Here is an 11,193-nt window from a genome sequence, read left to right as displayed (position 1 = left end):
AGAGAGTGAGGAGGTCTCCCCTGAGCCTCCTCTTCTCCAGGCTGAGCCCCCCCAGCTCCCTCAGCCTCTCCTCATAGGACCTGTGCTCCAGTCCCTTCCCCAGCCTCGTTGCTCTTCTCTGGACCTGCTCCAGCACCTCAATGTCCTTCCTGAACTGAGGGGCCCAGAACTGGAGCATCCCCGGCTCCATCCCAGGTCATGGCCCTGCACTGACAGCAAGAGACAGAGGAAAAAAATCTGCAAACACTCTGGGTTTGGCCAGAGTCAAAAATTGCTGCTGGGCCACGTCAGTGTGCTGATAAAGGGGGTGGAGTTATTTAAAAGACACGTGGATGTGGCACTTGGGAACATGGGCAGTGCTGGAGGAACGATGGGACTCAATCTCAGAGCTCTTTTCCAACCTAAATGATTCCGTGATTCCACATAACCCACCTCACTGGCATTGGGGGTGCTGGACTCTTCCTGCCTCCCTATCTCTCCATCCAAGCAGAGGACAAGGCTCACATTCCAAAGCAGACTCATGCCAACATGTCTGGGCCCAGCAGGACACATTTTTGGGAACTGCTGAAGGGAGATCAGGGGTCTGAAACCATCCCTGGCATCAAGAGAGCAAAGGGACACCACTTGGAAGCATCCACAGGGGCAAGAAACCCATTCCACATGGGAATCCACAGCAACCCAGCTCTGTGTTCCCCAGGTCCAAGGGGTGGTGGGCAGGGGTAACTCTTCTCTTTGAGCTGCCCCAACAAGACCAACCACTGGAATTGGGCTTGATCCATGATAAATACCAAGATCTGCAGCTTATTCCTGAACCAGCTCCATCTCCTGCTTTCCACAGCTTGCACAGACACCAGTACCTGTCCCAGGATCTGACAGATGGCCAGCAGCGAGTCGGGCTCAGAACCAAGCTCATCTCAATTTGCAGAGCTGCCAAGAACCCAGGACCAGAACAAACAGCCTCAGCAGGAGATAAATCAGGAGCAAGGGAAGAGGAGCCTCTGCGGCTCCCAACGGCTCCTGGCTGGAGGCTGCTCTGCCCCCTGGTCACCTCTGGTCACCCCTGAGCTCTGGAGCATTTCCCCCTGACCTCCTGGGCCAGCATCCCACCCATCCTACCAGCAGGACCCAGGCATTGAGGTTCCCTCTTCCCAAAAGGTCTCAAGCATCTCTGAAGCCCCTCTGCATCCACCTGTCTCCAGGTGCAACACCATTGCAGCAATGTGGGGGTAAGTGAACCACGGACACCTCTGTTTTAAATTGTAAAAAGCATTCTGATATTTGCAGGGAAGACACCAGAACACCCCAAAAACGATCACCAAAAGGGCCCTTTCCAGTAGATGCTGCTGCCACCACGCAAGGACAGAAACCTCCTGGTCTCCTGCAGAAATGGGATTTGGGAGCAGTGAAAGCAGCTCTGGATCCTCAGCTCTCAGAGCTCCTCCAGGCTCCAGTGGGACCAGGTTCAAATGCTTCAGCTGAAGAGATGCCCAACTTCAGCATTTTCTGAGGATGACGATCAGCACTGGCTTCCATCCCTGTCCTTCATCCCTTCCAGTTCAGCCTCCCCCTCCCAGTCTGGAGCAGGACTGGAGCCCCCTCTCATCTTCACATTAACAGGCATTAAGAAAAGAAACCAACTTCGCAGGAAAAGGAACTTCCAGGAAAAAAGCATGAAACGTTTCAAGCAAATATTTGACAGTATTTGCCCAAAGATGAGCAAAGCTTTTAATTTTCTCTCTTTTCTACGGTTGAGCCGGGATGCCAAAGGGAATCCTTGATTTCCCAGGAGGAAACAACCAATTTGCTTTTACTGCTGTGATAAGTGTGATTGCCCCCAAACACCTCCCTGCATCCCAAGCCCATCCAGTCTCTACCATCCCAACCACTTCCACAAGCAACAGATCCCTGAGGATCTCCAAAGCACCAACAGATCTTGGTGAGCAGCTCATCCCTCCTCCTGCCCGATCCCAGCTCCAGGCACCATTCCCTGGGAGCAACAGGCAGCAGCCTGAACACATAAAAAAACCTGCAGAGCTAAAAATCTGAGCCCTGCACTAAGAATTATCCCAGCAATCGAGGGTGCAGCTGGATTTTGTGGCACTGGATTTACCCTCACAGGGGCTGAGTTGGTGGGAGAGGGGCAGAGAAGGCTGGGACCAGGCTGAAGGGGACTTTGTTTTCTCATGGCAGGAAGAGTTTTGTGTTTTCCTGACTCATCTCCCCCTCAGTTTCCCATGGAAAACCTCAACACTTAAGCACAGCTCCGTTTCCAAACCCAGAGGAGCCTTTCTGGCAGCCCAGAGCTTCTGGCAAGGCAGCACTTGACACATCACAGCTCCCCACGCTCGAACCCACCGAAAGCCATCGGGGAGGGGAGAGGAAAGGAAAACATGGGGATTTTTTTTCCCTACTGAAAACCTTTTGGTCACCTTCAGCCACAACCTCACCACGTGCCCAGGAGACGTCCCTTTCACACCACCCTGAGATGGACAGTTGAAGCCCAGGGAGAAGAGTTGGAGGGGCAGAAGTTGGAGCACTGGGGAGCAAAGGGACAGACCTGTCCCCATGCAGGGCAGGGCTGCCAGCAACGGAGTCACAGACCCCAAACAGGGGCAATCAGGGGGAGGAGAAAACAAAAAGTGTGGGGCCAGCACAGAGAGATGTGGTGGACGGAGATGAAGCGGATGGAGAGGCAGGAGGACATGGATTTGGGGAGCAGAGAAGAGCCAGGGGGCGGATGGAGATGAACCCCTGCCTTGGATCAACAACAAACCTCCACCTCTCTCCTCCACCTCACCCTGCCAGCTCACACCTCCAGCCGTACCTTTCTGGATGCCTCCATCAGCCGCACAGGAGAAGTCCCCCGTGGCCAGCAGGAAGCACGTGGAGGATTTCTTGTTCCTGTCCCGGGTGCTGGAGCGGCGCACGGGCCGTTTCCCCTCGTCCGTCGGCGACAGCGGCTGCTCCTCGTCCGACAGCACCACATTGGCATCCCCGTTCTGCTTGGAGTCTGCAGGGAGGTGGCAGAGAACCATCAGCAGCTGATAAAGCCACAGAACGAGGCGCTCGTGGTGGCCAGAAGGGTTTGGTCAGACCATTCAAGGAAGCAGATGAAACCAGGTTGCAGACAGTCCAGGCAGAACCCACCAACTCAGGGAAAATCCCAGCCTGGACACTAATTTGGAGTGATTAACTCCAGGGGAGCAGAACTATTCCAGCCTTAATTCCGAGCAGCAAAGAGCAGCTCCTCCCCTGCTGAGGGTTATAAAAACCCTGCGTGAAGCCAAAGCTAAGGAGGAAACCCCCAGGTCTTTGAGATCCACCCACTTGATTAGTGGGAATTAGCTCTCCAAAAATTCTTGGAGGAACCGGCTGCTCGGGACAGTGGGAGGTGCTAATTAATGTCACTGACTCCCTGGTTCCTCAGTTGAGAGGAGGCTCTGCCACGGGAGGGCCTGGCCTGGGCTCCTGGGGGGGCGGGGGGAAGGGACAGGGCTGACCTGCTCCTGCAGAGCTCCTGCTCCCTCTGCCAGGGCTCCTGGGGCAGACAGGATGTGCAGGCACGTGGAAAAGGGAGATTTACAAGGAAAAAAGCTGTTTGGGGCATTCAGAGCTCCCCGTGTCCCCGCAGATGGAGGACACTGTTAAACACATGTTCCAGATGTGCAGCTGTCCAGGGCTGACCTCAGTGAGATCATGTTGGTGCAGGACACAACCCCTCCGGGGTCCCTCCTCTTCCAGCTGTTCCAGAGGTGCCGCTGGCAGCAAACCAAGAGGAGAAGGGCAGAGCAGCTGCCACGGCCAGTGGTGACACTGGGACAGGGCCCTCAGAGACCCCCAGGCTGAGCCCAGGGGTGGTGCCCACAAACAGCTGCCCACAACTGGAGCCATGCCCTATCCTGAGCCAAAGGAAGGACTGGCCAACCCCCAAACTTCAGGATGAGAGTGAATAATAAATGTCCAGGGGCTGGTTTTGCTCGGGATTTGGAACAGCCATGCAGGGATTGTGTCCACCAGAAAATGAATGGGGAGGTAGGGTCAAGCCCCAGGGAACATCCAGGGATTTATCCATTTTGATGGAGGTTTCCATGATTTATGGTGGGAGGAAGCAAAGGAAAATCTATCCCAAGGGCATGACCAGGCTTAGATGGGAGTTGGGCAAGTGGCCTTACCTTTGTCAGCGTGAGGGAGAGGTGGGCAATGGAGGAACACCTGGAATCCCACCGTGGTGAGTTGATCTATGCCATTAGGAGAGCATGGTATGTCTTTTGGAAGAGCAGGATCTGGCCTTCCCCCCTTTCCTGGAGGGGGGATTTGATCTGCAGCATCCTGGTCCACCAATAGGGCCCCAAACACCCTCACACTCGAAGGTCCCAGCCCCTTCTACGCCGAGTTCTCACCCACCCCAGAGATGGAGGCCACACCCTGCGCTATCCCCAGGGTCACAGGGAACAAAAAATATTGCCTTGGGTGCTCCCGGAGGTCTCCCCCTCCCTACTCCCCACCTTTGGGGTCTCACCTGACCGTTTCCGCTCAGTCGCCCCCTCCTCTACTGCCAACGGGCAGGTGTCGCTCTGGGTGCTGTTCCGGGGGGAGTTTTCCTCGGATTTGCCATAGGTGGGGGAGTCCAGAGGGGCTGGACGGGGTATATGCTTTTTCTTCTTCTTTGGCAGCTTCTGCTTGGCCATGGCCAAGGAATAGTACATCCCAAAGTTATTGACGATGACGGGCACGGGCATGGCGATGGTGAGGACCCCGGCCAGGGCGCACAGAGCCCCCACCACCATCCCCGACCAGGTCTTGGGGTACATGTCGCCGTAGCCCAGGGTCGTCATGGTGACCACGGCCCACCAGAACCCGATGGGGATGTTCTTAAAGTGGGTGTGGTCGCTCCCGGTGGGGTCGGACGTCTTGGCCCCGATGCGCTCGGCGTAGTAGATCATGGTGGCGAAAATCAACACCCCCAAGGCCAGGAAGATGATGAGGAGCAGGAACTCGTTGGTGCTGGCGCGGAGGGTGTGGCCCAGCACCCGGAGACCCACAAAGTGCCGCGTCAGCTTGAAGATCCGCAGGATGCGCACGAACCGCACCACCCGCAGGAAGCCCAGCACATCCCGGGCGGCTTTGGAGGACAGGCCACTGAGACCCACCTCCAGGTAGAAGGGCAGGATGGCCACAAAGTCAATGATGTTGAGCAGGTTTTTGACAAAGAGAAGCTTGTCTGGGCAGCAGATGATGCGAACCAGGAACTCGAGGGTGAACCACAGGACGCAGACGCCCTCGATGTAGGTGAGGATGGGCTCCGTCTCCACCTTGTGCGTCAGCAGCACCGTCGTGGTGTTGCCGACCACCAGGGTCTCCGTCACGTTGACGTCGATGTTGAAGGCCTCGTGTGTCTCCAGGCAGAAGGTCGTGATGGAGACCAGGATGAAGAAGAGCGAGGCAAAAGCGACGACCTGGGAAAGCAGGAATTACACAGGCCATGAGTGATGTGGGGCGACCTCTCCTCTTTGGGGGAGGCTCAAAACACCCCAGGAGCTGCCACCCACTGCGCCAAGACCAAGGGTAGAGAGCAGGGAAGGGTTCCTGGACCTGTCCTATGAGTTGGCAGCAAACCTCAGTGTCTGGGACCAGAACCTTTCTCCAAGTGCTACGATCTGTCCATGGCAAGGTGAGCTGGGCTCCAGCTGTGGTTGGAGATGTGCCAGAAATGACAGTTATGGGGATGAAGTGAGACCTGGAACAGCCTGGGATCAGAGTGAGACTCCGCTGGGAACAGACACAAAATTTAAGAATTTAATTCTTAAATTTTAAGAGGACAAAGTCAAAGAACTCTCCCCCACGTGCATCCCAAACCACACCAGATGAGAGGTTCTCATCATTCATGACTGTGAGGTTTGGGGTCTGGATGTGTCAGAGATGTCCTTTCACTCCGTTCCTGCTCCCTGAGGGGCCGTGGTGGATGATGTGCCCACAAAAGGTCCCAGGACTGAGAGGGCAGGACAAGGAGAGGAGCAGGCAGAGCTCAGCCTCCCGCTGAGGCCTGGGCCTGGTGACACCCAGATATTCCCATTTGTCCCCTCTGGCAGACCAGTGAGACCTTTGTCCCCTCCATGCCACCTCCTCCTCGTGGATATCAGCAAGGAGGGTGGAAATCAGAGGCTGTGTCAGAAAGAACCACCTTGTGGTGCCCCATCAATCCTGCTCAGCCCCCTCCCGGCAGGATGAGCTCATGATGAGTCCTTTACCCAGAGCATCTGTTTCCAAGAGCCCCTGAAAAAAAAAAAAAGCTTCTGAGCAGAAAAGCTCTTGCTTTTGTTCCACCTTCCTCCAGCACAAAACCACAGTGGGTTTGGCTCCCTGGGAGCAGATCCTGCTCCAGCCCCTTTGCTGCCCCTGCACTGAGCAGGATGAGACCATTTGTTGGGAAGAGCTGCTCCATGAGGCTGCTCCAGGAGACAGCCCCGGCCCTCGGCTGGAGTGAATCAGCAGCACAGAGAGCCTGAGTCACACTGGAGAAAAACCCAACCCCGGAGTGGAAGCCCAGAGCCTGCCAGGAGCATCCCTGAGGGGTGTCCCCAAGGGCAAACCTGTGGGGGGACGGCCCAGGGAGTGTCAGCCCATCAGGGGTTTGGTGGGAAGGTTAAACCAGGCATTAATTGCTGGAGAAACCTCTGGAAGGTGAGTCTCCCACCCCAGACACCAGCTCAGGGATGGGATGAGATGCTCCTCGCCCCTTAATCAGACCCTTCTGGACCACATGGGGCTCTGAAGGCCGATGAGCCACATGCAGTTTGGGAAGCAAATCCAACAGAAAGTGAGCTCTGAAGGCCAGTTTAGCCAGACAAGTGTCCCTACACAGCAGTGGCACAGCCAAAATAATCCGCTTTCAGCCGATGGCTGACTCATGTTCCTGAGTTTCCCCGTTTGGGAAATCTCGGGAAAACCTCAAGAGTAAAAACTTGGACTCAAAGCAAAGTAGGAAGAAATATAAAAGACCAAGGAAGGGGGTGATACCCTGTGAACACTCGGGTAATGAAGCAGCTCTGCTGTGTGAGAGTGAGGTGAGACCTGATTTAGCTCCAGGAGCAAAAACAACCTCTAAAAATAGGAGAGTCGGGTTCACAGCCAGTGCAAACCATCGTGTCCCCCCCCAAACCAACAGTGCTGCTCCAGTTTTGTGTCTGACCCAAGATGTCTCAGTCTCTGCTCAAAACTCAAGTTCTTTTCCAAAATGTCTTTAAAATAAAATCAAATCTATGTATTCACCCAGTACCACCAGTACACACCAGAACTCTCACAAACGAGTCCTGCAGAACCTGTTGACGATCTGTGTCATCTCAACCTCACTCAACAGCTTGAGATGGGTGTTCCCAAGGAATCCAGGAATTCTTTGAGGCCTACAGGGGCTCACCAACCTGGCAGTGCCCATGGAAGCAAGGCCAGGACTCCCCACATGGGGAAAAATAATGAGAAGCTCCAAGTAGGAGGAATTTGGAAGTAGAGGTGACATCCCAGCCTGGGCAGTTTCTCGTGGGGAGGAAAAGTGTTAAACTCCAGCTGGGACAGCAGCTGCACCAGGGACCAAATTCCCTGGGAGTGGACTGGACTGAGGAGCCAGGGATCCCATGGACATAAATGGGACATGGAAAAGGGGCTAAAAACTCGGGAGGGATTTCTAATCATGCAGTCGGCAGCTCAGGAGGAGTGCTGGAGGGAGGGAAAGATGGAAATAGCAGGGAGCCACTGAGTCAGGGCCCGAGGGGCTGCTCCATGGGGAGGAGAAATTCAGCTCCTGAGACTCTTAGTCACAGCTTTACATGGGTTTACATGGACACCCTGGGACTGCTGCTTCCCAAGGTTTGGCAAAATGCACCAAGACTGGCTGCTCTGGAGCATTCCCTGCAACCAGCAGCACCCCTTTGGCTCTGGAAAGGAAGGCGGAGGCCCCAAAATGGGGCAGAATTGAAGAAATCCTGACCACCCCAAACCTCACCAGCCCAAAACGGGGCAGTGTTAAAGAAATCCCCACCACCCCAAACCTCACCACCCCAAAACATCAGGGCAGCACCATGAACGTTGCACCCACAGGGATGCTCGTGGACCCCAGAACATCCCAGTGCTGGATGGTTACTCCAAACGGGGAACGCTGGGCAGGTTGCACTCACTGGGGTTGGTTTCACTGCTCTGTGCCTCAGATTTCCCTTCTCCCAAGCCACACAGGTATTTTTCCCAGTGGTGACCTGGGAAGGTGACCATTCCCCTGGCATTGCTGAGCCTTTAGCACAGAGCAGTGAGAAGGAAGCAGGGAGCTCCCAGTACAAACCAGTCCCACTCCAGCCCCAGCCAGGGCTCCATCACAACCATCTCTGCTCCCTCCAACACATTCCTCCTGCTAAAGCCTTTCCAGGAGCAGCTCAGCACACAGGAAAACAGGAAACACGGGAAAAGCAAATCCAAATAACACCATGGTAGGGGGGGTGGGGGGTAAGGAGTTGAATTATTGTGCTTGGGTTTATTTTTAATTTTGATGAATATTTTATTTGGAGCTTTGCACCACTCAGCATCTCCCTGAGGTGATGAGCCCGCAGAGATGGGCAAAGGAGCGGGTTCCCCCCTTTTAGGAGGAGTTCAGCTCTCCCTGCCCGAGCATCCTCTGCGGGTGTGTGTTGCAAAAACACCTCCCTGCCAAACCGACCCCTGCCCTGTGCTGCTGGTGGGTGTGAGATGCCTGCAGGATTTCTTCCCATGGATGGGGGTTTTTTACACCTCTAAGTGCATCCAGAATTCCTTTTGATCCCAAATGCCCATCCGTGTGTGGGGGGCAGGTTTATGAGCTGGGTGTGATGGGGGATGGGACTGGGTGGGTACAGGGGGGGTGTCTGGGAATTGGGGGACAGCATTTTGGGGATGATCTGAGAGCAGCTGGGAGAGGAGACACATGCACAGAGAGCCTGGAGATGCGCCTGGTTTTGGGGAAAACATCCCGGGCATGTCGGTGTCCGTGGGTAGGGACTGTCTGCGTGCCCAGGGGGGCCCGGGGGGGCTGTGGGTGCAGGGTCCTGCTCACGTGTGTGAGCACATGGTACTGGGGCCCTGGGGATGTGGGGGGGGGCTGGGGAGGGGTGTTTTGTGTGCTAACAGCTGAGAGCCTGTGCTCTCACGTGCTGATGGGCCCCACGTCCTGATGGGCACCGTGTCCTCATGGGCACCGTGGGCGGCATCGACACGGTGACAGTGGGGGACAGGGGGCCACGGGGTGTCCTTCGGGGCTGCTGCTGCTGCAGAGGAGGAGCACGAGCTCCTTGGGGACAGTCATGAGGATCCCATTTGCTTCAGGAGCAGCCCTGACCCCTCTCCACACCTCGGCCACTGAATGTGGGTTTTGGCGTGGCCATAACCCAGCGAGAGGAACCCAAGCACTCTGCCTGTCCTAGAGCATCCTCGGCCTCTGCCAAGGCTCAGCCTTTCCAAGAGCAATCCCTCATCTCCGTATGCCCCAGAGGTGCCCAGGCAGCACCTGAGGGTGCAAAGGAGGTGGGGATTGGGTTTGCCTCCAGTTTCAGCCCAGCATCCCCAGGTGTGATGCATTGGGAGGAGACTGGGAGATGATGGGAGAGGTGTCCTGTAGGATAGGGGACGGCCAATGTGCCCAACGGGAGGAGGGGGATGGCAATGAGGGCACCCACATAAACCACAGGAAAAGTCCATCTCACCACAGGGACAGAGAGTTGAAGACACAACCCCAGCAGGGCCCCATCCCACGTCCCCACCGGCGCGTTCCGGGCTCTTACCCTGGCCGCCTTGGACGAGTAGGGATCCTCAAAGAGCGCCCACATCTTGGGCTGCCAATTCCGACAGCAGCCACCCCCTCCAGCAGCCCCCGCCGCCCCGGGGGGCCTGTCATCCATGCCCAGGCGCTGCAAGGCCATCTCCCTACCCCCTTCCTCTTCGGGCTCCTCTCCGCCGGCCCCTCCGCCAGGCTCGGGGCTCTCGAAGATGTCCAGGGCCTCCTCGGCGTCGCGGTGCTGCCGGTAGGTCATCCAGCAGCAGGGCTCCACGTCGGTCTCGTCGATGCCCCAGTAGGTGAGCTCCTCCTCGAAGAGGGGCCCGCAGATGTCCGCGGGGCAGTGCAGCTTCCCCGTGCGGTAGTAGTTGAGCACGTAGGAGAAGATCCCGGGGTGGCGGTCGAAAAAGAACTCGTTGCTCTTCCCGTCAAAGTCAAAGTTGCTCTGGGCGTCGGGGTCGGCGAGCCAGGCCAGGCGGGTGCCCGGCAAAGTCCGCAGGGTGCTCTTGTAGGTCTCATGCCGGGTGCCCCCTACGTTGATGGTGATCTTGTCCGACTCTTCCCCTTTGCCCATCTCTTCCTTCAGGCATGTTTTGGAGGGTGGTTTGTTCCCAGACTTGCGTCCACGGTAGGAGGAGACACACACCGAGCTGATCATAGATTTCGGTGGATGGGAGATGCACGGAACGCGCACCCTTCCTCCGGGCGAGGAGCTGGGGGTCGGCGGAGGCGGGAGAGGGGGGCACAGATGGGACTGGGGAGGGGAAAAGGGGGGGCTCAGGCTTGGCTCTGGCCTCGGGGGGAGCGAGCGGGAGCCGAGCCGGACACCGCTGGCTGCCGGGGGACAGCAGGGGAGGCTGCAACCTCCACCCCCTCCCAAACCACCCCCCCGAATAAAACCGCCCTAAACCGGGAGCCGGTGCAGCCCTACCGGGCAGCAACAAGTGCGGGATGGAGGGGGCCCGGGGCGGGCGGGGGGGCCTGCGGGCCCAGCCGGGAGGATGCTGGGGAAGGGATGGGGGGATGCTGGGCCCCGCCGGGCGCCGTGTCCCCCCCGGCCCGGTACCTGCAGCTCCAGGCGCGGGGGGGGCTCCGCCGCCCGCCCCTCCCGCTCCGGCGGCTCCCTCCGCCCCCCCCGGGCCGGGCTCGGGGAGGGGGCGGCGGCCGGGGGGCAAGTCCTCGGTCCCCGGCGGGGAGAGGAGGGGATGGATGCGCCCCCTCCGCCTCCCCTCCCGCTCCCCCTCCCCGGGGGGCTCCGCTCACGCGTGGCCGGGCCAGGGGGGCCTGTTGCTCCCCGGCGGTGCCTCCCGGGGCTCGGCGCGGGGGAGGCGGCGGGAGCGGCTGCGGGGCTCGGCGGGGCTTTTATAGGGCTGGGAGCGAGCGGCGGGGTTACGGGAGCCGGCGCC

General features: G+C 57.8%; 1 protein-coding gene across 4 annotated transcripts in view; it reads right to left on the bottom strand.

Moving 5' to 3' along the window:
- Nucleotides 1-11,193, bottom strand: part of KCNC4 (potassium voltage-gated channel subfamily C member 4) — a 23,227-nt gene that overhangs the window by 10,428 nt on the left and 1,606 nt on the right. For 3 of the 4 annotated variants that reach the window (XM_017821260.1, XM_017821261.1, XM_017821262.1), the window contains exons 2-4: nucleotides 9,795-10,541; nucleotides 4,520-5,456; nucleotides 2,825-3,010 (exon numbers count right to left, since the gene is read on the bottom strand). In XM_017821260.1, coding sequence (XP_017676749.1) covers nucleotides 2,825-3,010; nucleotides 4,520-5,456; nucleotides 9,795-10,541 — 1,870 coding nt within the window. Of the gene's footprint in view, nucleotides 1-2,824; nucleotides 3,011-4,519; nucleotides 5,457-9,794; nucleotides 10,542-10,853; nucleotides 10,895-11,193 lie in introns of those variants that run through there. The other variant, XM_017821263.1, reaches the window with a different exon arrangement.

Source organism: Lepidothrix coronata, unplaced genomic scaffold, assembly GCF_001604755.1.
Source record: "Lepidothrix coronata isolate B3197 unplaced genomic scaffold, Lepidothrix_coronata-1.0 Scaffold90, whole genome shotgun sequence".
Taxonomy (NCBI): domain Eukaryota; kingdom Metazoa; phylum Chordata; class Aves; order Passeriformes; family Pipridae; genus Lepidothrix; species Lepidothrix coronata.
The sequence above is the reverse complement of the archived record's forward strand: the minus strand, read 5'-3'. Positions and strand labels throughout refer to the sequence as shown.